Raw genomic sequence first — 27,500 nt, forward strand, 5'->3', positions numbered from 1 at the left:
TGCGTTATTTGGTTTGCAGGTTGGAAGTGGACCGCGTGAACTGGCACAGGAGTACAGACTATTAAACGAACATGGGATGCCGATATCTTGTAGATAACCACTACCGAGGGGATTGGGCAATTTGAACCTGAATACAGCCTGTATTCAATTTTGCGGCGCACAAGTCGCCAAACTGTATGTGTCAAAAACCAGTTTCAAAACTTTCAACAAACTGTTATTTGGAAGGATTGGATCTACACAACTCTCTAACGGTACCAAATGAAACACCAACTAGATGCATTTATTGATGTGACCTGATAGGTTACCATGGTAACAAAAGAAGCCCCAAAGATAACCGATAGATTGTCTTAAAACTTTATCTCAAAAAACGAACTCAGTGACCCCCTAGATTTTTATTGCTGGAAGGTGATTTACAGGCTAAGCTAACACTCTGCAAATTTTAAGAGTGAGATTCCAATTTCCTTGAAAATTAATAAACGAAACAACATCCAGCAAGTGAAATGTACGAATTGTAAATACGATATAGTGTGTTTCGGCTTACGAAGGTATTTTATGTTTGTACAAATGGTCAAACCATCAAGCGCGCCCCTTGGAGAATATCGCGGTTTCTCAGTACTTGAAATGCTGATATGCATCGTTAACTTGGGCACAACTGAAAATCGAAGTCTATTTCTCCTGTGGTAGGTTCGAAATTGACAGAATATCGAACAGATGGAGTATTGTTTTTCAATAAACTTTCCTCTTGTATACGAGGGGATGACTTCATAAAATACACCCCTTGCTTCGTGTGACGCACCCAAGGTAATTTCCATTCCTTTCCGTTGAGCTTTTCTGTCTGAAAAACCAAAGACAGTATTGCCACATTAGAGTTATCGGCTGGATGGTATAAGAGCTCCCCTCCTCCACTCTAACGGATTTACCACTACTCTACCCCTCCCCTCTTACGACCAAGCCTACGGAACTGAAAGAATGTAAATAGGGGCTAAGCTTTGTTTACAATTTTTGCCGCATTACTTGTCATTGCCGAATATATCAGCCAACAATTCAGCACTGAATTTGAAAGTGCACTGCAAAATTAGCTCTCTTTGAAAAGTTGAGACGGATACCCTTTGAGATTCCAAGTGAGGGTTTATTTGCGATTTTGCCCCCCATTGCGAATGTTTCGCCGATTGTCGGCACCAGAAGGATTAAAGCGAGGAAGATTATTTAATTCCACAAGTTCTTTGATTTGTTTTGAAGCCAATTTGTTCCTAACACGATGCTTTCTGTAAGCTTCTTCGTACAATAAAAAGAGCCAGTGGAAACAATGACGTCACAAATATTCCCTTGCTTTTACTGCCTACCTGTTGTAATCCTGTAGTGACCGATAATTTTTCTGCGAGGTTAAAGTCCATCCACAGGACGATTCCATGAAGAATGCCTGACCTACAAAAAGTACCGAAGCGAATCAAGATAAAATAGGATACCCAGAAGATTAAAATTAATAGTGAACACACTTGTGCAGTTTCTCGAGTGCGCTCCACGACTGGCCAGTCAAATATCTCACTACTTTCTCTCCCAGTCACAAGCAAAACGACCAGTTCCTTGCTCGCAGACGTTTTCCCGCGCTTGGCGAGGGCTGCCTTTATGAGTGTTTGAGTTCTGGTTGGTTCATTGGACTGTCTAAGTCAGCTGTGATTGGCTGGGGTAGATTTACGGGCACTCGACAGAAAAGTGCTTCACAAACCGCGCTGTTTAAGATGGGAGCGGATCATTGTCGTCCCCAGAGGCCGCGATTCTTTCGGTCAACACCAAGAATGACGACCTCTGGCTGGTTCCGAACCAGGAAGTCCGCGAATCCCGGACTTCCGGCTTGTCTGCGCAATCTCAGAAATTTGAAACAATTAGTAGCTGTCAACGGTCACCAAAATAGACCCCCACAGAGACTGCGCGTACTTCGGAACCAGCCAGAGGTCGTTATTCTTGGTGGGGACGAGAATGGGATCGGATCGGAGTTCCGAGTTTTTCTGGGCATGCGCGACGCATTGGGTTTGGAGGTCGCGACTTTACATCAATACTACTTTTATCCACAGTTTACCTCGTCAATTTTATATCCCCAACACTTGCAATTTTCTGGCTTGGTATGTTTGATGTCAAATCGAATTTCATGATGGAAGTTTCCTGGCTGAGAGCGCGGCAGGGGTATTCCCATAAATGGTGAGGTTCCAGAGCGATTCCATGGCTTGACTCATTGTTAATTTCCTCATTTGTTAGCTTTGAGCCCTAAAATACAATTTACAATCTTTAGTTTGATTAGAGCGTGCAACGCTGACGTAAGCAACATACGCAAACTTCGCCGAAAGAGTCTTGCAGGTAATCATCAAGCGACGCAAATTACGACAACTTCATTCGCCTGCGTATCTTGGTTGTGCTGGTTTGTTAAATACACAAGAAAGAAGTGATCCTCCCACTTATCGGGAATATTTAAGCAAATGTCTTTGATAGACACCTGAAAAATCCAGGTGGTTCCGAAACAATTTTCCGAAACAAGCCATGAATTTTGGGATCGCTATCGTTTTGCATGTGGGAGACACGGTAGCCTCATTGATTACTGTGCTCGACTCCGGATTGAGTGGTCCGGGTTCGGGTCCTGGCTGGGGACATTGTGTTGTGTTCTTGGGCAAAACAGTTTACTCTCACAGTGCCTCTCTCCACCCAGGTGTATAAATGGGTACCGGCGAATTTTTTTAGTCGCTTCATGCTACGGAAACCGGGGGTAGGCTCCGGCGTGTTGGGCCAGTTGGCTCGTAAGCAGACTTTATATCGTTTTGCATGGAGCGAGAACACCGGCTTCATTGGGTCTCGACAGAAGGATTATAAAAGCAAAACAATTTCGCTAGCTTGTACGTGTTTACCCGCGCTCGGCACAAAATGGCACAAAGCAGTAACACTATTAAAATGCAACTAAAGAGTTACAGTGTAATGCGCCGGTGGAAAAGATTATTTTCTACTTGCACAAATCCCATAATACACCTCTTTTACCCCCAAATTTTGCATAATCATTGTTTGCAATTTCTCTTGGGACATGAAGATGCGTATGCAACAAAGTTTTTTTTTTGAGGGGGGGGGGGGAGGGGGAGGGGGAGTTGAAGAGGTGTATCATGGGATTTGTGCAAGTAGAGAATAGGAAAGTTGCTTGGCTACATCCAAAGAACAACTGAAAAACAACTGAGTCCTAAAAAGGATTCGCAGGGGTGGTGATTCCCGGTCCCCGCGTCATATGTGGGTTGAGTTTGTTGTTTGTTCTCTCCTTGCTCCAAGAGGTTTTTCTCCGGCCACTACGGTTTTCCCCTCTCCTCAAAAACCAACACTGCCAATTTCCAATTCGATCCGGAATCCAGAGCGCTCTTAAGGTGTTCCGTGGTTAAACAACTTCCATTTCCATTCTCATTTTCCACTTAATGGACAATATGTCCCTCTGGTCTGCGGGCTCCAGTGAAAGCGTCATGCGTCTCCGGGCATTCGCCTCAAATTTTCAAATGCAACATTGTCAATTCGGGACTTAGATAAACGACCTAGCTCGGTAGCCTCGCAGCTCCTACAAGGTCTCACCTGATTGGAGACCACCCTTGAGGTTTAACAAAAGAACAAATAACAGAAACAATGGCCCTTTTGTTTTAGGCCTAGGGTAACAGAAACAATGGCCCTTTTGTTTTAGGCCTAGGGTCCATTGTTTCTGTTATTTGTTCTTTTGTTAAACCTCAAGGGTGGTCTCCAATCAGGTGAGACCTTGTAGGAGCTGCGACGTGACCCACCTAGCTCCACAGGTGTTCTAGTAGCTCTATGGGTAGAACATCCGACAGCTGTTACGGTGGACTTAGGTTCAAACCCTTTCTAGGAATCTGATTTTTCAGTTGTCCTTCGCCCATCGCCAAGCAACTTACCTGTTACAGCATTATTATTACATTGCTCAGTACGCGCGCTACAGTATACACTTAATTTATGGTCCCGAGTGAAACAGTCAGTTTTGTTTTCCCGAGACGAAGTCGAAGAAAACATCAGAACTCGAGGGAAAACAAAACGAACTAGTTTCCCAAGAGACCACACATTAAGTGCTTTGTTATATATTTAGATTCCCTTCAACAATCGCTGCAAAAACATCCGGCGCGGGCAACAACTGCGGAATTGTATCCCGGTTTAGTCTCCTTCGCAGCCACTCGGGCCGGAGTCACGCAACGCTCCCCTTCTCCATTGGAGCGTTGCGTGACTGCGAAGGAGACTAATCCCGGTTGGGATACATTTAAATTTAATCAGGGGCACGTGACCAAGAATGCTCGTTTTGTTGAGTGACAGTCCAGGTATGAGGGTTGTCCAATAGAGCAGAGTTCGTACTCTTTTGAGCTCTTTAAAATTCCATGACTTTTTCCATTACCTTCTTTAGCTTTCCATGACCTTAAGTTTACCTGCCACGTAACAAATTTTTCAAAACTGTCCTTATTTAGGGTATTTTCTCACATAACTCGGTTCAAATTTGAATAAATTAACAAACTCTGTCCACCAAACTTCCGATTGTTTGATAGAAACTAGTCTTTATTTCATTTTGTCCTTGCTTTGACGACTGCAATGATTAATCTACCATTGCTAATTATAGTTTTCTATGACTTTCAATGACCAACCATAAAATTCCATGACTTTCCAAGGTTTTTCATGACGTACGAACCCCGTAAAGCCACAATGCAAAAATGATAATGATATTCGCGCTACTTAAACAGACACCATTATTAGGCAGCTATATATGGGCATGTATGGACACATCGGCTATTTCAGTGAGACCCTTCGACTTTGTAATGTACCCTCCTACTCGATTCAATTGCCACGACATAACATAAATATCTTACAAACCTCATTTTCTCAGAGGGGGCGTGTGGTAAGTCGTGGCTCAGCCTTTGCTTGAACTCCTTATTCCTTTAATTTTGTTTTCGCATTCGTCCCCCACCCCCCCCCCCCCCTCCCGTTTCCCCAAGAAAACAACCGTCCCTGCGCATGAGCGAACGGGGAGTGAGAACTGAGCAGCACTCTTTTGAACTCTTTCTGTGCCACATCAGAAATAAACAAAACCTTTCAAACAAGATGGTAACATAAAAATATCCTTACCTCAATCAATTCATCAAACAAGGAGACATCAAATCCTTGAACAATGTTCACGGGAGCGTGAAACTTCCACAGATCTTCAAACTCGACTGAAAAGAAGATCAAATGTATTTAACCGGGGCCACCCCAACCTACATTAGACTTAGCTTCACCTCATCTGCGTAACCGAAAATCAGGTTACAAATAATCTTGAATACGATGTATCATGATCAACACAATCCAAATTTTCATTCTATGGTTAGACTTAAAAAATTGTCGCATTTTTGCGTTGGTCGTCCTCGTTCTTCTGACTGACAAAGGTGAAATAACCACGATGCTTACTGTCTTCACGAGCGTTCCCATTAGAGACATGAGAATAACCACAAAGAAAGAAGACATTTTCACTCCCAAACCCACAGGGGATTTTTTCTTATGTTTGTGCTTGAGCAACAAAAAGGGACCAGGTCTTCACGTTCTTTCCCAAAGATCTGACCTGCCATGGCCCTGAGAGTAGCGCTGCCGGGCAGTATCTGCACTCCTGGTTTGACTATCTTTGCGATGCTGGATGCAGCGTACCAAAAATATAAATTGTGCCACGGAAACAGAGCACTGTTGAAAAATGGTTCACCTAAAATGACATCAATCTACAAAAATAAACCAAATAAAAAAATGATTACATTAATGTTGAAAGGGTGAACTTGCCAACGCGTGAAAATGGCATAGACAAAATTAACCGTTATTCCTTTACTCGGGAGCATGTGTGCAGGCGTCTCATTAATGAGAGCGACTAACAGTGAGAGCAAGTAATGCACTAGTTAATTAGCCCATTTCCGAGTTGCTGTTTTCCTCTAGTTCAAAATGAGTCCTGGTGCACAACCATTCAAATAGGTTTTCATGCAAATCAAACTCATTATCATTTGAGTGGTTGAGCACCAAGGATCGTTTTGAACCAGACGCAAACAGAAACTCGGAAATGGCCAATTGAAAACACGGGTCCCCGACCCCACGGACGTCACGGGGAAGTAACGGGGACATGGCCGTGGAGAATTGCCTTTCTCCGGGGGTAAGGGGACAAAAACAATTTGTTAAAATTGGCGAGGATTTTTTCGCGGGGCTTGTAACGCTAGCCTTGACAAAGTGGGACGAGGTTTGAGCATCGAACAGCGTTACATGTACAGTTCTGGCATGGCAGAAAGAATAGCAATAGCCAATGGAGTCATTGTCGGCCACTTTTGGTCTGGCTTCGTAGTCGGTTAAAGTGCTCACAAGAGGCCATTTCCGAGTTCATGTCTGCCTCCTCTTCAAAGCGAGTCTAAGGTGCAAGTTTTTCTCATGAAAATTAGTTTTCATTCATATGTAAAGTAGAACTAATTACCACCACAAAAACTTCGCTCTTAGACTCGCTTTGAAAAGGCGGCAGACATGAACTCAGAAATGGCCTATGCAGTAATTTGCATCTTTTGCTAAATGTGCGCAATGAAACATCTTTGACAAAATGTTTGTACTCAGTGTAATTTTGTTGGGGCAAAAAAAAAAAAAAAATTAAGGACATCGTTTTGGTCCGAACATTTGTTCTTCCGTTGTCATTAAAGAAATCATCCGAACATGATCCGCTTCCTTTTTGCCTTTCTGAAGGTTTCTGGGATAGCGTCCTGGCGGCAGCGAACAACGAGTACTCCAAAATATGTTGAACAAAGCTGAAAAGATTTAAATTCCTCAACAATAATTTTTGCGCTTTTCCTGATTCCGCGTGCTGAAAAAGGTATACACAGCGATTCTACTAGCAACTGCAACGATATGAAAACCTTACGGCAGCTATCGCGTTAACAATCATTTACTATGGAAACCAGATTAGCATAATCTTCTAGTGACACACCGGGGTCATGCCAATGGGGATTGTAATAGTGAAGTTTCCCCCGAGGGACAGAGAAAGTTCATTATGTAACACTGTACAGATGTTACAACCCTCGGAGCGTCCCGGGGATCGGAAAGGGGGGGGGGGGGGGGAAACCGTGGTTTCAATGGGCCTTTTGCAGCTTAGCGATCACATGGTACAAAAACTGCTATACTGGAACGCAATTGCGCACTGGGACATCTAAAACAAAGCAAGTTAAACTGTTAGACATTGTTAGATTTTATCCTGGGAAAGCTACTATCAGTAAGTGACAGGAACTGGCTTGCTAGGGAAAAAATGAGTGAACCTTACACGAGTTGATCAAATTCACAAATCAAATCAGTGAAACGAACAGATTAGTAGTTAACCCACGAGATGTTTTTGGGCAACGGACTGCAACCGGAAGTGATCTGTTTTTCTTTTTAACTTGCCTTAACACTACCACATTTATATTTTAAGTATCTTTTCACTGTTAGAGACGATTAGGTAAACAATCTGGGAGAGGCTGCTCTCCTGGAATCCGAAATGTTCACTTCTGGTTTCCGTTCGTGGTTCAAAAACGTCGCGTTCTTAACTTACCGTATCAGGGAGCTTAAGCAATAACGACGGTTACGGCAACGAGAACGTCATCTCAAAATAAAAATTCACGTTATTGTAATCACCTCGTGACTATTTCAACCTTTTTAAGGTGGCTCAAACCAGTTCCAACACTTAAAAGATACTTTCTTACTTTTAAATAGCAAAAACAATAGTTCCACACGCCCTGCACGTGCGTTTTACATTTTGATACATTTCTTTGCCATTCTCGTCTTGACAACGACGTGAAATGATCAAATTTGAGGTTGCGTGGAGGACGAGAGCACCTGACGATAAATTTTCGTATTTCGTACTTCCAAATTTTTGGAGTTTAATGATTATTCCATTCGCGCTTGTTGGATATGAGACTGGTTATTGCCAACTCGGCGCTACGCGCCTCTTTGGCTATTTACCATCTGATATCCAACGCGCGCTAATGGAATAATTGTTAAATATAGGGTATGCGCTCTCTCGACTCATTTCTCGTGGTCCAACTTCAATCAGTTAAATTAGCCTGTGCATAACATCCAGACAGATCTGTTCAGGTACATAAAAAGAACAAAAACTAAGGATAAGAAAAGGTATTGGAAAGTACCTGATCACTGGGTAAGTCCTGAGGTAGCAGACTGGTTGCTTCACGACCAATAATTTCAATTTGATCACCTAAATCATTTAAATCTATCAACTGAAAAACAGTAAAAAATTTGGCCAAAAAGTCAGTGGGTATACGTCACCCGAACCTTGTTAATTTCAGAGAGACCACTATGGCTCGGCAGCAGTTAATAGTTGCAGTTTCACACGACCCTCTACCCAAAAGTCTCCTGTGGGGTGGGGGAGGTTAGGTTTGCAGTGACACAACAAATAAGTTAAGCGAGGGAAAGGCAGATTTTTGTAATCACCATGCTATGGGGATAGTTTGGAGCTCTTGATAAACCATGAGACTTAATCTACGTCTTTTATTAACGAGCAATTATTTTGTTCTGAACCCAAACAAAATTCTGGGAGGCAACTTCCTTCTGGGTTGGTTTGTGGTTAGTTGGTTAAACACAAGAAATATCAGTCCCATGGCCAAACTGTCATTTCTCCATGAAAATGACGACCGTTAAGTCCGAGCCGTGGTTGATTACAAAGTTGTTAAAAATGGGAGACCTAAAAATATACGACTTGCTGTCAGATACATAGGACCGAAAATTCTATTTTAACGCTCAAAAATGCGAACTAAGCAAGATACAGATTTTGTTAGCCTGATTTATGCAAAACAAATGTTGATGCAAAAGTAAATAAATATTGATACACAGTTTTTAGGAAGAGCAGAAGGAAGTTTTCAGGACGTGTCAGTCGAGAATAAAATATTTTTTCATCAGCAACAACATAAATTTTATACCGTGAATATAAAAAGTTACATCAGCGAAAAACATTTTGGGAGATTTTTGCTGCGTTCAATTTTTCTATTGTACTTTTGGCTGCACAAGTAAATCGCAAAATCGAAGTGACATCGAATTCACCGACCGCCGTGATCAAGTTACCTAGTGTGTTTACTAACAACTCGCGACACAAAGGATACATCTGTGTCAAAATGATGGCAAAACGCCGGATTTTTGTTTTTGCTAATTTTTTTTTCTTTCAAGTGTTCTAGTTTCTAGTTTGACAAGAAATGTGCGAATTCAACACAAAGATCACAATCGCCGAACTCTTGAGGTTGACCATTGTTTCTACAAAGTCAAAAATTCCATCTCCTTAGGTAATTCCATCGTTTTCAATATACAAGCGGCTTTATTATTCATCAGCGTCACAAATTTGGGGCTCATTTGTAGAAATTCAAGCACGCTTCTACCAGACCCGTTTACTTTCGTGATTTATGCACGCCCTGCGGGCCTGTTGATAGCACGGACTTGCACTCTTATTACACTCTTATGATGTTACACGAGCCGATTTTTAACGCCGATTTTTAATCCATGTTACAAGAGACACCTTTTAACGCAACTTTGTTGCGGCAACGGTATGTTACACGCGACGATTTTTAACGCAACATTGCTCGCAACACTTGAACCCAGGCTCCTGCTCGACAAATATGGCGGACAATGAGTTAAGAAGACGGCGGCTGAAAATCATTCAGGTTCTGTTGTTAGTGGACGATTTGGAAGATGAAAAAGGAAGAAATCGGGAACGAATTATTTGGACGAGAAGTTGGATTAGACGGAGGGAAGAAAGAGGGGTATATCATCAGTTAATAAGAGAGTTAGCTCTTGAAGATGTTGCGTTAAAAGTCAGCGGCGGGGGTGTTACACGCACCAACACCAACAAAATTCGGGCAACAATGTTGCAGGTTTTTGAATCGCTTTCAAAAACCTGCAACATGTTGCCGCAACAAAATGTTGCGTTAAAAATCGCCCTCTGCACCCTGTTACACGAGGCAACTTTTAACGCAACAATGTTGCGTTAAAAATTGGAGTTAAAAGTCGGCTCGTGTAACATTACCTTAACAACCCGGTGACATAGTGTGTAGTGCTTTTACTTTGCACTACCACAAAAAGGAAAATCCACAGTATTTACCTTTCTAAGGAACTTTTGGTACAAAACAGAAGACTCTAACGTGACAACCTGAGACAAAAAGTAAGTGTCATGACCAATACAATCTTCGGCACAATGAAGTGCAACTTTATGACACGCATAGTAACTTGATAAAATAATTGCTGAAGGCCTTTGTTGGAATTAGAACTAAGTTAATTTTACAGTTGCCAAATGCATGGTTGCCTACAAAAATGAATCCTTTTTTCTTTGGCAACAAAATATAATTATTTTAGTGTACAATTTGGAAGAAATTGTTATATTTCATAATGCTATGTACAGTATACATAAAAATACTATTTTTCATGAAGGATTGATGTGAATGCACCTTTTCAAATCCAGCTGTTGCAGCCAGTACAGGAAGCAAGGATCCATCACCAATACATAGGCATCGAGAGTTACCTTCTGCAACCAGCTGAAAACAAAAAGAAATAGTTTGCCATGCAACATGTTAATTTGTGCCATTTGTGGGTTTCTTACAAAGATGGAACCAAAGAACTTAATAAATGATCAAAAATAGAGCAGTGGTAGCCAGGAGCTAACATTGTAAAATAATGGTTTGACACTGACTAGTTTTTTTATGTTTCGTTCAAGACGATTTGGCTGGTGCTTGAGCCTTCATCAGTTGAAATATTTACGGTAGTGAGCGTGATTCAAAGAGGAGCACGGCGAAAAGTGCGCTGAGCAAAAATTCCACGTGAAGTTTCAAGAAAAAAAAAGTAGCGCGAGACTTACATGCACGTGCCAAAGAACTGTAGCTTTCCGGGGATGGAAATGTCATTTCAACATTGTGGATCCTTTATTGACCTCCAGCCTTTCAAAAAAGGAATCGCTCCTGAAAGTTAGCCTCATGTTCAACGACACTCTGATCCGCAATCTGGAAGTGACCACAAAGTCATCCCGGAAATCTACAAGTCTTTGGAACGCGCATAAGTCTCGCGCTTTGTTTTTTTCTTTTCTTGAAACTTCACGCGGAATTTTTCCTCAGCGAACGATCGACGTGCTGCTCTTTGAATCACGCGCACTAACGTAAATATTTCAACTGATGAAGACTCAAGCACCATCAGTCGTCGTCAAAAAAAAACTAGTCAGTGTCAAACCATTATTTTACACACTTATTAACTCATTGCACACTCATCATGCAGTAAGAAAACTAACTTAATTCACCTGTTTCAAGGCTTGTCTAAATTTTTGAGAACGTTGCTTGTTGTTCAGCATAGCGAATCTATGGCGGCTCCAAGTTACATGTGCTCCACACGTACACAGAGGTCGATCAATAACTGTTGTTGCAATCCTAAAGAATTAAATCAAACAATAAAATAAGGGAAAACGACAATAATGAGAAACAAATCTGTTTTGGAAACTGCAACGTACGGAACAGAAAAAATAACTAGCCCACAGAAAAATACTAAAAGTTTCATTGGTCAAAGACAGATCCAGCAAAAAATGTGGATTGCTCACTGATGTGATAGATGAGAATTTGTCTCATTCCAACACAAAATATTTTAATTATACATGGCATCACGTTTGAGTGTTCATAAAATGACTTGGTCATCCTGCAATCTTAAACCTATTGATTTCGACAATCAGCAAAATTTGAGCCACCAAAAACTGAAATAATGCAGCATAACGTCAGTGCCGAGGTGCTGCACAGTTTTTTTAGAAGTTACCAACACTGCACAAAGATCATCCTGTACTTACATGAAGAGCTTAAACCTTTAACCCTTTCAGCCCCGATAGTGCCAAATGGCACTTATAGATTTTACTCTGTCTAACGCCAGACGATTTTACTCGTCAATGGGGAACCCCTCGGGGCTTAAAGGGTTAAGAGACTGGTAATTGCGTTAAATGATAAGTTTTATAATTATGTAATCCATCTAATCTAGTTATTTGCCTTACTATAGATGGTTTACAACCAATCTCTAGGGACAATGGTGTAATGACAATTGCTGGTGGATGAACAAAAGGAGCTAATGAGAGATCTTTTGTTTTTGGCCAGCAAAATGATGATGATGATGACGTAACATGAAATCCATCTATTCATGTAAAACAGGCCTTGGACTGGCTCTAGAATGATCGATGGAAGTAAGAAAAAAAAATTGTATCATACATGTAGACACCAAAACTTGAATGAATGCGTAGTATGTTGGAATGCTGTAGATACATTGTATTAAGTCAAGACCAGGCTCCAGGCCTGGGTTGCTCGAAGCATGGTTAGCACTAACCAGCATTAAATACCATAGAAACCTATAGGTTTTGATACCTCTTAACCAACGGTTTCGTAGCACTAACCAAGGTTCCAGCAACCGACCCCAGTTGTATAGAGGCTGGATAACTTTATCTAGTGGATACGAGTCACTAGCCATAGCATAAAATATACTCCACATCAAACGCTGGCCAAGGTTTCCATACATGCTTTTACTTAGAAGTGCTTAGAGTGTGCATAAATTATTGACTGTAAGGTGCACAAACACTGAAATCACAGCACAGATTGAAACTGTCAAATTGTGGCTTAACCAACACATAAAGTTCTCCAGGCTTTGAGCAACCAAGGTAGGGTCATGTGGTTTGATAAGGAGGTCCATATACAACCAACTGCACTCACTTTGTTGATTTGGTAACATCAAACCAAATACTATAGTCATCATGGCAACACTGAATATTTAGCGTATCACCTGTAAAAAAAAATCACCTATTGATCAGATTAATTAAAGCCAAAAGATAATGCTGAGTCCACTAAATACACTTTAGTATAAATACACAGGTGATTATACAAAATCGCGCGCTCTCATTGGCTCGCTATCTCGGATTATCAGCCGATAATCACCTCGACGGACAAAATGGCTGCCAGTAGTCGTTTTGCCACTGTAAGTGAAGATGATTTCGCGTTGAAATCTTTTTTTTTTCTTCTCTTTTTTGAAATAATCACCTGTGTATTTACCGGTATACTAAAACAATTATTCGCCTCAGGCTCAATGATTATAGGTGAATATTTACCTCAACTTTGTCTCGGTGAATATTCACCGATGATCACTTCGCCTTCGGCGAATAATTATTGTTAAATATACTACCAGTAACATTTCAATGAATGTTGATGCTACTGGCACTCAACCATGACCTACAATCCTAGACAAAATAATATTGAATTGGACATTCTGAATGTATTATTTAACTCTTTCCTGAATTCCACATTCACAAACCTTTACTGAAAAGATCTACATGTACCATTTATTGGACAAAATCCCCTTATTGGAGAATTATCATTTACACGGATCAGTTACTGTTATGATTATTATTATTATTGTGACCTTCCACTACCTTCTTGTACACACAGTGGTCTTTTAAAGAAATAAACTGCCTGCATCCAATGGTCCCTCCACTGCAAATAAAATACCAATTCAATAACACTTGGGAGTATAGGATAATCATAATTATAGATTATAAATTCCCTTCTGAAACTTTAAAGCATTAATGTCACTTCCTATCACCATATATTACTGTATTCTTCATAGAGAACCATGTATAGACAATTGGAGGATTTTGGCCATTTATACAGTGAATGCAAAGTGTTAAATACATGATTGTATTCTTTATTAGTACGGTATATACTAAAACAGTGGATAGCATTGAACGTCCAAGCTGATTGGCCACTCAAACTCCAGATATCCTTTGCTATTCACCTCCGAGCAATTTGAGCGGAATTTGCGCCTGAAGACGTTGTAATCTTTGCATAAATAATCATATGAGCTAAAATTATCTTTTTGTGCTATATTATCTCACTGTTTTAGTATATACTAGAAAACAACTATTCACCTCAGTGTTGGTGGCTAGTGATGGATATTTACTTTGCCACTTTGTGGCTCGGTAAATATCCACCACTAGCCCCTTCCACTTTAGTGAGTAGTTGCTAATTATCATCAGTACTTTAATTCACATAAAGACCACACTAAGTGTACTCATTCTTACAATGTAATTTGCTACAGACAGGCATTTTTAAAATAACGAAATCAAAACTGATGCACCAGTCAATGTAAATTCCCCCCCCCCCCACGCCCCCGAACTGGGGCCTGGGAGGGGTAATGCATACACAGGGAGAATGCCTGAAATCATCACTTTCGCATCCCAGAGCTCAGGGAATGAGCGAAACAAGGTGGAATAGTACTTGGAGAACCACAAGTAAAAGGTTAGTAAAGAATACTCACAGATAGTGCTTTGTAAAGTGTTCTTAGAAGGAAACACCATGAAGAAGGCTATGAAGTCAAGGACCTGTTGTCTTGCAGAGCCATGAGACCAAAGAATTGTGGGGTGGGAATTTGGGTAGCCTGTTCCAGGCTTTCAGATACATGTAGTCGAGAAAACGAAAAGAACTGCGTGTGAAAAGCGAGTGGGGGCTTGGGTCGAGGCGAGGTCGGGAGCGCCTCGACCCAAGCCCCCACTCGCTTTTCACACGCAGTTCTTTTCGTTTTCTCGACTATCTGAGAGCCTGGAACAGGCTAGAATTTGGGAAGTGTGGGCAAATACAGTGTACCTGGGAACACGTGGGAGCTGGCAAGGATTTTTTGGGAAGAAAGCACACTGTTTTATCAGTCTTATTAGTCTCAAGAGGAATTAAACTTGCCTTTGAAAGATGAGGCTGCACCTTGAAAGTTTGATCTAGAAAGGCAGGTTTGCAGTGATTTTCCAAGTTACATGTTTGTTTACCCAATAAAATGGAGGCAGATAACCAGGTAAAAGCCAACAACCTTTCTTGCCATTTGACCATTCACTGACAGTCACAGTGTACTTTGTAGTTTTTTTATGTGATGTGTGTATTTCTTTGAAGCTCCTTAGGGCAGACACATCAGACCCAAAGCATTTCCCAAGGTGTGAGGGGGGGGGGGGACAGGGATTCACATTGACTGGTGCATAAGCATTATTAAAGCTATCTGAAAATAAACAATTAAGAAAAGAGATATAATGGACTGTATAATTTCATAAATGGTGGGCAATAAATCATTCCTCTGTCTGTGCTCTTACAAGACCAACTACAACCATGGACAAATTGTGTTGGAAAGTGCACAAAAACATGAAATCATAACCGTAATGCCAACTGAATAAGCGTTGGTACCCCCATTCATGTTGGAAAAATAATGGGAAAATGCAGACTTTAGTTAGACGAAAGTGTTTTGTCAACATTGCACAGGGGTGGAGAGGGGCAAAATGCATATAGAATGAAGTTTTCTAACCCTTGTGACCAAGGTTGTAGCCTCATTTGCATAGACAAAATAGAAAAGAAAATTAACATTGCTTTAGAGCAAGGCATTTTGGTCTCATTACCACAAAGATAAAAAAATAAATAAAATATTAACCGGCCACCATTTATGAATATGGTCTATAAAGTGACTAGAAAATGGTAACGACTGAACATAAAAGGTGGAAATAAACTAAAAACACTTATGTAACAAATGAAGACAGAAATAACGTAGTACATGTAGGCAAATGGCTTGGACTGAAGCGAGAACTTAAATCTAAACCGTACACTCAAACTAAAACAAAGGGTAACTAGATAAGGACTATTTTTGCACAATTATGCCAAATAAAAGTTAATAGCATGAATTAACCTATTTGTAAGTAAAACAAGGATGACCAATGAACATAATGAAACTGAAAAAAAAAAAACCCATAAAAATACAATACATAAAGAGATGCACAATGAAAGGTATTTTCCTGCCTAAAGCAACTGTTACAGTAAATTGTGATTGTGTACAGTACATGTACCTGTCTGTTGACACCTTTAGGGTGAGCCCATCGAGGAGCTGTTGCGAGAGTTATTTCTCCATCAATGTCCATATCTAATGTCCACCACATGATGATACAGTGACTAACACCAGATTGCGTCACAGACGTCTTAGCACAATACTGGGACACAGTTTGATCACTGTCTATTTTGTTTTGAGTGTCTGGGATAGATACTCTGTTTGTGCAATCTGACTTTTCCGAAGCAAAATTATTGCAAAAGTCAAACCTGGAATTTAAAGTTGAAACTAAAATACACCTTGACAATTTTGAAAAGACTTTATGGGTTGGGTGACCAACTGAATGCTCGATAAAATGGTCTGGCCTGGCAAAACTATGGTAATGTAGTGCAGATTAGCCTAGCTTGCCTCATTTTAAAGCAAGAATTATTTTGAGATCAGGGCTTGCTAATGAGGCTAGCAGGCTAATTTCCCAAAGGACAAAAGAAAAGTGTTGCCTTCTCTGTGGCTACTACATGTTTACATCTCATCACCACCATACTCTCTGTAAGGTCTTTCGCTACTGCTTGATCAGAGCAATACAGTCTCTTCAGTACAGCAGCTTTCGACAAACCAACTCCCACAGGGTTATAATTACAGGATAAAAAAGATTGAAGGGTTGTGAGATGGGGCCTATGGTTTATTGTCCTTATCCCAGGAGACTAGAGATTCTAAGCATTTGCATAATTTATGTCATTAATTAAAAAGGGCAACACTTTCTCCTCAGTTACATGTATTTCAAGACCCCATGCGCTGATCTGCCCAGAGTTTTTGATCTCACGACCTCCCGCACAATAGTCTGATGCTCAACCAATGGAGTCAACCAGTCAGCATTATTTTAAAATTATGTAGGCTTGACTAAAACAGTTCATTGACTTTAAACGAATCGAGCCTGCTTCTGTTTTTTTTTTACCTCCAGAGCAAAACATGTTAGTATGAGCAAGTCAGACTAATGATAGTCTGAATTACTTTTAATAAATTAAAGTCTAATGAAAACAGATCACTACTTTGTTACAATTGGCTAACTGAAGTTTAACCCATTGACGAATAAAATCGTCTGGGGTTTGACAGAGTAAAATACCAAGTATGGCCAGTTCAGGTCCGTTCAGGCATCAAAGGGTTAAATCCAAAATAGATATCATTTTTAACTCATTGACCCCTGGGAGTGAGACTTATTATAACAGATTTTACTCTGTCTAACTCCAGATGAATTTACTCGTCAACTGGGGTGCCCTAGGGTGCCTAAAGGGGTTGATGGTTTAAGTCTGAAGGCAGGGCAAGTGTACCTCAAAACTGGAACAGGTGCTGATAAAATGTGAATTTCATTGTTCAAGAGTTCGTCAACATGTAGATCAAAGACACCTGCAGTTCCTCCACACTCCTCCATATCAGTTGGTAAAGTAACATCCAGGTCATCTGATATCTGAAAACATTACACTGATCATGTGCTAAGGATCAATATGAACAAATTGTATAGATTGAATCTATTCTACGTCTCAGAGGAGGTAACTCTTTCAATAAGCAACGAAAAGACCTCTGGTTAGTACAGGGCACTATTATTTCAGGTCATGTTGTGTCAACTCTCACCAGGGACGGATCTGGAATAAAATAATAATGACCGCTTTCCAAAACAACAAAAAAGTTCTAGAGGGGTCTGGGGGCATAGTTCCCCGGGAATTTTTTGGATTTTAACCGTCCAAAGTCCCCTTTCCTGTATTTCTGACCTATTTCCGTAAAACAGTGGAAGGCGGTATAGATCTGCCCACGCTCACCATGAGATGGATTCAGTCAAAATACTTCTCAAGTTTTCTTCCCTTTTTAAATTTAGAGTACAACATTCTCAGCTGTGAATATTCTTTAACTTGTACATCCAGAAGGTAGAATGAACACTTTTGTTTTCCAGACAGAAGTTTTTGTTTTCCAAGGCATGCTAACTGTACAAGCCATGTAAATTGTGGACAATCTCAAGACTAACAGTGACATACATATATAAAACACAAATGAAGACAAGACACGTTTACAAAGAACACCTATATTTCGACCAACTTGTCGGTCTTCTTCAAGGTATTGTATCATACCTGTTTTGCATCAAGCTGATGCATGTTCCAAAGACTTTCACTACCAACAACTTGAGCGTAAACAGTAGCTGCAGCAGGGACACTAACAAAATCTGGCTGATGAAGAAAACAATTTCATTTACTTCAAGTGAAGTACTGGTATGGCAGATAAATTTGTTTTAAGTAATTCCGATAGGGCTTCCAAAATTTGTAAATAAAAAACTCAAGGTACAATACTTTCAAGTGGAGTGACTTATTTTTGAGGCAAACTTTAACTCTGAATATTCTGAATATACAGTGTAGTACTTTTTCTTTCTCTTAAGCTGGACAATAATATTGCTGTGTACGAGAATAAAATCTTCATTACTCATCAAATAACCCTTAAACCCTTACGCTACTTATTGAACCTAGTATGTACTCTACAGTTTGTTCCATTATAACAAAGGCCCAAACAAGAGTAGCAAATTACATTATCATTTCTTGATTAAGTTCCAAAATGTAACATAATTTTGTTGTTTTAGAGTCCAGTGATTTTCAATGGCCAAAGTGTTACCAAAGTACTGTAGTTCAAGAACTTCCAAAGCCTCAAAATATATTTGAGAATGCAAGGGCATTTTAGGATTAAAAAATGCCTAAAAAACAATAATTTTAGTACCTTGTCTAAAACTAATGAAATCCAATATGTCACCAATAAGGAGAATACAATATGATACAATATACTATTCTCCATGAAAAGCTTTTCAGAACTTATTAACAACTAACGAAGAATTAGAAAAATGTGAGATAAAAAATCTGGTTAGCACATGTACCTGTCACCTCCTATTTAAGGACGGTGCTTACTACTGTAACTGTTGCGCATACATTCTGCGCATCTCAAGATACTCAGATTTCCTATGGGTGGTGCTTATTAACACAGGGATATTTTCGCACGGTTCAAAACTATGCGGAGAAAGCAGAACTTAGCAAGTGCTCTTTGTATCCAAAAAGAAAATTGGGGGTAACCGCACATTTTCCAAAGATAAATAAGCTTCAATTCGGGAAAGAACGCCACACTGCTTTGTTTTTTGAAGCTTTTTACAAAATATTGTTGATTGATTACCTTCGAAAAATGCGTGGTTGGCCCCAATTTTCTTTTTGGATTTCAGAAACACCTGTAAAGATCTGCTTTTTCCACATACATTGTAATCAGTAAACCACGCAAAAATACCTTTTAATTAGCAGGCACCATCCTTAAGTTGTTCCACCTGTTTGATGGAATGTCTTACATATATGGATCTTAGACACACCACCATCATCATCATTTCATTTATAGCCTGTCGTTTCCCATATTTGGGTTTGGACTTGCGATGATCCGTCTCCATCTTGCCCGGTCCGGCTCCACTCTCTCGTCAACACCCAGGTCAGCCAAATCTTGCCGTACTGTCTCTTTCCATGTTCTTCTTGGTATGTACCTTAGATACATATTATTTTACATGCATAAATACTTTCTGGTTTGATCCTGTTCCATTTTCACAAGCCTTCAAACCTTAAATTACACAGTGACCACCAAATACCTCAAGAAGACGACAACAGGCATCTCTGAGAGTTGGTAAGGCTCCCTCACCAATAAGTTCTGTATCCCATAATTCTGTAACTAGTAAATTCGCCCTGCTGAGGATATGTCCATCTGCAATAACAGAACATAGAGTGAAATTTAACAATAACCATTAATAATAATTATAATTGTTACTCTATAAAGCTCCCAAGAGATTTATTTCACCTTCCTTAACACAACAAACAAACAACATGTACTGCCACTACTTCGGGTCCCAAAACAATAGAAAACAACTTATCGGTACATGGCTTTTAAATTTTAGTATTCCCCACAACACAGTGTATTTACAGAAAACAAAAACAGCAATAATATATAATGAAAGTGTTGTGAATAATTTTTTACATTTAACTAATAGCTATTACTATCAATATGTGCGGCCAAATGACAAACTGCACTGCCCTCTGTAAAACATGCTTTTTTGCGAGCCAAACAGGAAATGCCCGGCTGAAAATGCATTTGCCAAGCTTGATTCTGATTGGCCGCAGAGATGTCAAACAACTTTGCTTGGCCTCTGAGATACCTATTCAATGCCAGAGTTGGTGCGGACTTTTGTGAATGAGTTTTTTTGTTCTTTTTTTTCTCAACTTTTGCCTCTTGTTTAGCTGATCGGATTGTTGCAGCAGCAACTTTCCATGTATCATAGCTTCATGCTACATCTCTGTTAAACATTACTTTTTTTTCTTTTTAAATGAATTTGTATGATTTGGCCTTGTGTATTGATGATAATAATAATAATAATAATAATAATAATAATAATAATAATAATAATAATAATAATAATAATCACATGACTTTTCTCAGGCATATAGTTTTTTTAGTGTCCCTTGTAGCATCATTTTCACCCTTGCTCAACTCGAGCACAAATGATGCCACTCGGTGTAATAATCCAATCGAAGGAATACTTTCACAAAATCATGTTGCTCAAGTTACACTTACAATTTGCATAATCAACATATACATGTCACTAACTAACTTCAGATTATGACACTTGGGCCACAAATAGACTATATGCCCTCCAAAAGTCATGTGCTTGTCCTATTAAAACAATGTTCTAAAGGCAAAAGGCCCACATTCGGCAAAAAGGCAGTGCACACCATGACTGAATTTCATGTAACATGAAATTATTCAAATAGCTGACATGTTGTTTCCTGACTGATTCACCTGAGTGAGTGCGTTCAGTCATTTAAAAACAAAAACAAATGGCTGTAATGACTTTTGGGAGAATATGGGCCTTTAGTGGAAGGGTCTAAAACTATTGTTTTGTTCACCTTTTTTAAGTTCTAAATCAGTCGAACGATTTCCAATAACAGATATCTTTTCACCAAACCCGTTCTTCTCAACTATTTTCTTGGCTACGTTAGCAATAGGTCCAAATGCCTGGAAAAAAGGATTGTCAAAATATTGCAATGTCAGGAAATCCGATCAGGGTAATTGATAATGATTCATCCATAAACTTTAAAATGATGATTTCACTCTAGCATAGTACATGTAGATATGCTGGTAAAGGACTACTACAAACCAAGAGCTACAAATTTTGTTGCTCTTTTTAATTAAACTGACCTCACATGCTGTAGATCCATCTGCTCCACTCCTCACAGCCATCATAGCCAGAAGTCCAGTTCCTGTTCCAATGTCCAACATATGAATTTTCTTCCCTCTGTCCTTAAGTCTTCTCACAGCTTTCATGGTAGCTTGATAGTACTTTTCATTCTTTAAAACCAAATAAATAAAAGCCAGTGAAGAGTTTGATTCAAATTTTGTCCGGTGTTTTTATTACTAGTGACTTCTATACTTCTGTCTGCATCACACGTAAGTCATACAGCAGTATTGCGTCATCTTTTTTTGATGTGACAACATTAACAATTCAATGTAACAATAGTTTTTATAATTCTAAAACCTGTTTTTAATTATTAATTTTGATCTAAGCACTCATTTTATTGAGCTAGTCCAATTGCTGGATTTAGAGACAAAATAATAATAATAATAATAATAATAATAATAATAATAATAATGATAATGTTTTAAAGTGTTAGTAAGGTCTCATGCGCAGACAATGACACTACCACCACAAAAAAAGATTTGAAAAGATTATAATAGTAAAAATTTAAAATGGTGTCAGAGCCAGATGCTATAATTTGTACCTTTATACTGTAACAAGATGTTTCGCTACGATTGAACTCTCAAATCTGGAAAATTTGGAATTCATTTGAGACATCTCAAGAGACTGTAAAGTACGCTGAATTTCAGCTAGATTCTAGAATACCTATTCACTTTTTAGGGTTTTTCAAAGTTCTACCACCGCAGTCTGCAATCACTTAAAGATTAGAAGAGAGAGTGGGAATGGAGTTGATCAAACTTCTGCCACTGCAGTCTCATAATATTGCAAAATGAAGCGATTACATGAATTTCTGTGAATAACCACTATGATTCCTTGTCGAAATTGAGAAAAACCTCTACAGAATAATTATATTAATTGCTCATTATTTACACCACATGCAACGAAACAAGTTGTTATTGATCGACTACAGGACTGCAGACTGCAATAACAGTCCATCTCACTCTTTCTCCTTATTCTTATTTTCCAACTATGAGAGGGGGGGGGGGGGAGGGAAAAAAGAAGGGAGATCAAGGTTATTTCAGATTGGCTCGAGGGGGGCTAATTTTTTTTTAAAGAAGTTTGGGAGCGTCAGCGGTTTGAGGTATATTTTGAGAGGGGTTCATTGGCTAAGGTGGGTAAAACAGTTAACACTAAATAGTAAAGTGCAAATTATTTATGTTAAACAGTAATGCTAAATTGAACAATTTTATGCTAATTCTATTGTTTTCTATTGTTTAAACACCACTCTTTTGTATAACTTCGTGATTTGTATTTTACAGAAATTATTCAGTTTGCACTCTAAACTCCATTATTATGCTAAGCAGGGATCGCGTTAACGCAGAAATCGTGCATTTTTACGCAAATAAAATCCAAAAAATGCATCATCGAAATTTTAATGGGTCCCAGGACGCAAGGCACTGACTTAAATAACTCACACAACTTGCTTTGATTTATCAGTATATTGTGTTGTTTGTATAACTGTTGGAGCGATCTGTGATCATAATTGAAGTTCTAAGAAATGGGGTTTAAAACATCTAAAAAGGTTAAAACTAAATTTTCGACCGCCTTCTGCGGAATTCTTCAGAGGAATGTACTCTGCAAGTCACTGAATGCAAATATATAGCAAAAGACGTCACTGTTCGTTGCTCCTAAGGGAGGAAACCAGTGATGAGTAAACCTTTGGAAAGGGTGCTCTTTCATTAACAGAGTTCTTGTCCAGGAATGAATGTAACGGCTCTAGAAAAAGCCTTTGTCGGCTGGTCCTATGCATATGCGTCAATATTAATTCCAAGTTGGTTACTCTCTTTTTCTCATAATTTAAAACATACTCTTTTTCTCGCAGAGGGTCACCAAGATTTTGGGACCCCCAAAAAATGCTTGGGACCCCAATTTGGCCGAACATGCGGGTCCCAGGACCCAGATTGAAAAATCCTAGTGCCATCCCTGCTAAGTAACTAATCTTATGATTGTATGTGACATGCATTTTAATAGTTACTTACAGCATAGAAGGTGAAATATGAGGGGAAAGGGGATCATCATGTAAATACTGAATAAAGAAGGGGGTAAGGGGGGCCACTTGCTAATTACATTGGCTACAAGGTGGGGGGGAGGGGGGGGGGCTTAAAGAATTTGGATCTTTTCAAAATATCTTTCCCTCCCTATTTCCACATAAATAATCACCGGTCCCTTAACATTTGACTGATTCTAGCTGCTGTTGTAGTTTTTTCATGTCCCCCTAGTGTTAGCTGTATCATGTGCTCCTTAGCTAGGAGTGTATGTAACTTAGAACTAAGAATTACCTTACCCTCTCGTTATCATGAAGCATATCTGTGTAGGCTGACCTATCCAAGAAAGAAGGCAACCCATTAAGTACAAAAAAGCTTTCGTTTTAATTTGCAGAAGACTATCACAACGTGGATCAATTCTGTTTTATATAACCACATGGAATTGTTTTGAGGTCTTACTTCACCTTGCAATTTCATTTCGCATATCGTAATCATTATCCTCAACGACCCACTCCATTTTGCCTGTCGTTGGGCTAAATCGTTGCGAAAACATTTCGTTTCTCGATTTGATACAGAACTGGATATGTCTTTTCGAGAAGAAAGGAACTCGCCGCATTTGGTGAGTACTTGGTGTAAGCAGACTTCTCCACGGGGACCTGGCACTGTTGCTGGGTAAGCTGACTCTGACTCTAATACGTTATTTGATTGGACCACGAATTGGTCTTAGCCAATCAAATCAACCGTAAAAATTTAAGAACTTGCAAAGACGCCTTGGTGATTTTCCTGAAAGTTCCTGAGTAGGCAAAGTGGATTGATATGCCAAGAAATGTAAAAAGATTTAAAAAAAAGAGGTATCCTCGGCTGAGGACAACGAGCTGAACGCAATGGCTAGTCCTTCAGGACAAACAGTTTCGCTGGAAGTTTGTCGCACAAGAATAAAAAATTATGCTGAGTCAAAGGTCAACGTCAACGAGTATTTTAAAGGAATGGAACCTGATCCTGATTTTTACAAAGCTGGTGTGCTCGTTCCCATTTTTATAAAGGGAGGATCTCTTCACGTTCTGCTAACAAAGCGAACGGAGCACCTGTCAACTCATAAAGGACAAGTTGCGTTTCCCGGTGGCAAACAAGAGGAAGCCGATAAAGATATTGTGGCTACAGCTTTAAGAGAGGCTCACGAAGAGGTTGGTTTGCCTCCTGACATTGTTGAAGTTATTGCTGTTTTGAGACCACTTATTTCAACGGCAAGAGAGATTTCCACATACGTGTATCCTGTTATTGGCATGATCAGGTCAAATTTTGATCTAGTAGTCAATCCTTCGGAGGTTCAAGCCACGTTTGATGTTCCTTTGGATTTTTTTCTACAGAAGGACACTCACAGACACAAAAAAATGACCTTTCATGAAGTGGAATATACTGTTCACTGGTTTGATTATCGAGAAAACATCGAGGGTCACGATGAAAAAAAGTCATCAATGTTTGTTATTTGGGGTTTGACGGGTGAAATATGCTTGAAAATTGCCATCACTGCTTTAAGCAAACTTCCAGAGTTTGAGCTTCCAGAGTGGTACTCAGAATTGATTCACTATATTCAAGAGCTTAATTCTGAGAAAAATTCTGTAAGGGTTGCGAGTAAAGTATGAGTTGGTTAAGTTGGCAACAGAGTGAACATTGCCAGAACATTTAATAAAGCACAAGGAAAATATAACTTAATATTGTTAACACAACTTTTGAGTTTCAGTTCAAGTAAATATAAATGGAAAACAACAACATTGCTTAAGGAAATAGAAACTTGCTCTGCCGAATGTTTCTTGGTAGGATTTTAAATTTTCCATTTCTTTTTATTGTTTACGTTTCTCCACATTTTTCTATCAAGCTGAAATTCCTGGGAAAAAAAATTACAGACAAAGAAAAGGGAAAAGTGAAAAGGCAAATCCCAGTCCTTAAAATTTTGTCAGTCTAATCCTATGCTACATAACTTGAGTTCCCAACTCATAACAACCAATTCTTGGTCATAACTTCCCATGCTATTTATAAGGTTAGTTTGGCATTGTGGGTTAATGCTATTGTGAAGACATGACAAACACTTTAGAACTTGTTGATTTTCAGCTCTTTTTAAACCGGTAATCTTGGAAGAGAAGGACTTGCTAAAATCTTTTATTGTTATTTAATGTTAATTTTTTTAGTTTGAAACAGAACTTTTAAAATGAAACTACTGTAAAAATCAAGTGGAACAAGTGAATATTTATGGCTATATCATGGTTTAAAATTGTGTGTCAGTTTCAATTTCTTTCTTCACTTGTTTAATATTATTACGCCATTGGAACATACATGTAAGGGATATCTGTTCAATAGATTTTATTTAAGAAGGAGGACAAAAGAGCAATTTGGTAAGGGTGATGATGATGATGGCCCTGAGAAATTCATGTGAAAATATGGTTCCAAGCTAGTTTTATAATTTTGTGATTATTCCAAGCTGTTTGGCTTGGACAGTGTCACGTCCACTTGCATCTCCTTCTAACCTGATATTTGATCATTTCACGTCATTGTCAGGATGAAAACAGCAAAGAAATGTACCACACTGTAAAACATACAGGGCGTACAGCAACACCTTTTAGTAAAATCATTGCTTTGCTGTAGTTTTTGTTTCCTTCAAAGTGGTAGAGGGTACTTTTATGTCCTTATGTTATCCCTCGTGCTCCTGGTGTTGTGGCCAGGCCTCACTAATTAATTCATTCATTGACAGGTTGCGTGAGATCACTAATTGACTGATAGCAACTGCCAGCAGCTCTTGTACATGCTGATGTCTGATCTCATCTGTAAATTGATTACTGTCTTGTAGAGCACGTTTGAATATGTAAAATAGAAAATGCACTATATATATATATAAATTCATTACCATTTATACCGTTACCCTCTTCTGGTAATTTTTCAGCATTATTGTTGTCTTGAGTTGGCCCTGCCTTGAAATGTCAGTGTGGGCAAAGTGGCCCAGTGATTAGGGCACTTGCCTTGAGATCCGGAGATCCCGGGTTCAAGACACGCTGTGACCACTCGTTCAATTTGATCCTGGTAGTCCCTGGTTTAACTTCTCAGCTGCACTTGTAAATAGCCAACTGGTTTGCCTCCAGCCAGTTGGGATTCTTAACAGTTGTTGTTGTTCTGTTCCATCGTTTCATTATGTTTCATTGGCCCTGAAAAGCCCATATGGGGAGCGGTCAATTTAGTATGTATTGTATTGTATTGTATTGTATCCCAGGAGGGTACTCCGGATTTCAAGCAACAGGGATGAGTGAATGGGGACAAAAATCAAAACCCGAAAAAAAAAATCCCTGGACCAAAATTTAACCCCAAAAAAATCCCATGCTAAATTCCCAAGCCATTAGAATTTCCATTCATTTACCTTCATCTGCCTTTATATTCACGTTCAAATACAGTTCATCTACCTTCACTTACCCTCATATACCTTCATTCACGTTCATATACCTTCATTGACATTCATTTACCTTAATATACCTTCATTTACCTTCAGCTACCCACATCTTTTTTCACCCCTGTTCATTTATCTTCATTGACATTAATTTACCTTAATATACCTTCATTTACCTTCAGCTACCCACATCTTTTTTCACCCCTGTTCATTTATCTTCATTTACATTTATTCACGTTCATTTACCTTCATGTACATCCATTTACCTTCAACTACCTACATCTACCTTCATTCTCGTTCATTTACCTTCACCTACCTTCATTTACCTTCATCTGCTTCATCTGCCTTTTATATGATTCACGTTCATTTATCTTCATCTACCTTCACCATAATCTTTATTTTGACACGATAAGGATAAAAGCTAAAAGCTTGTGGGGTCGTCACTTACCTCTTTTACGTTCATTTACCTTCATATACCTTCATTTACCTTCAGTCACGTCCATTTACCTTCAACTACCTACATCTACCTTCATCAGTGTTCATTTACCTTCATCTATCTTGTTTTACCTTCATCTACCTTCATCACCTCCATCTAGTACTTTCATTTACCTTCCCGTGCACACTTGCAAAGGTGTGTGCGAGCGTAGATAGCCTCAAATAGGACAAAAACGTTTCGCAAAACGGTAATTTCGGTGTCATTACTATTTTGCGAAACGGATCGAAATTTTGCCGTAGTGATAATTGATTGCATCCATTGGACACGGTGCTACGAAAAAGTGGGAATTTCTGACAAATGAAGGCCTATTGTACATTTTTATTTTCATTTCGTTTGGTTTGGTTTCTCAAATTAGTGTAAGCCGCCCAAATCGACAACAACATTTATTGGTACTGTCTG

General features: G+C 39.2%; 3 protein-coding genes across 3 annotated transcripts in view; 2 read left to right on the forward strand and 1 right to left on the reverse strand.

Annotated features, from left to right (window-relative positions):
* The window catches only part of LOC138019132 (diphosphomevalonate decarboxylase-like), an 18,694-nt gene extending 17,947 nt beyond the window's left edge, over positions 1-747 (forward strand). Inside the window, exon 15 of the mRNA XM_068865804.1 lies at positions 20-747. Coding sequence (XP_068721905.1) covers positions 20-97 — 78 coding nt within the window. The 3' untranslated portion in view covers positions 98-747. The remainder of the gene's footprint in view (positions 1-19) is intronic.
* Positions 424-23,817, reverse strand: LOC138019131 (protein arginine N-methyltransferase 7-like). The gene is made up of 19 exons (XM_068865803.1): positions 23,640-23,817; positions 23,475-23,511; positions 21,133-21,282; positions 20,841-20,949; positions 19,532-19,644; positions 18,000-18,095; positions 17,208-17,344; positions 15,905-16,151; positions 13,466-13,526; positions 12,753-12,822; positions 11,315-11,441; positions 10,476-10,562; positions 10,133-10,180; positions 8,175-8,264; positions 5,603-5,753; positions 5,134-5,219; positions 2,078-2,262; positions 1,344-1,425; positions 424-835 (listed from the first exon to the last, which is right to left on the reverse strand). The coding sequence occupies exons 1-19, from the start codon at positions 23,789-23,791 to the stop codon at positions 638-640; spliced, it is 2,226 nt and encodes a 741-aa protein (XP_068721904.1). The 5' UTR covers positions 23,792-23,817; the 3' UTR covers positions 424-637.
* Positions 23,818-23,938: 121 nt separating this feature from the next.
* Positions 23,939-25,444, forward strand: LOC138018615 (uncharacterized). The gene has a single exon (XM_068865307.1). It carries the CDS (start codon positions 24,060-24,062, stop codon positions 24,816-24,818), a length of 759 nt encoding a protein of 252 aa, XP_068721408.1. The 5' UTR covers positions 23,939-24,059; the 3' UTR covers positions 24,819-25,444.
* Positions 25,445-27,500: the final 2,056 nt, after the last annotated feature.

Source organism: Montipora capricornis, chromosome 10 (assembly GCF_036669925.1).
Source record: "Montipora capricornis isolate CH-2021 chromosome 10, ASM3666992v2, whole genome shotgun sequence".
Lineage (NCBI taxonomy): Eukaryota > Metazoa > Cnidaria > Anthozoa > Scleractinia > Acroporidae > Montipora > Montipora capricornis.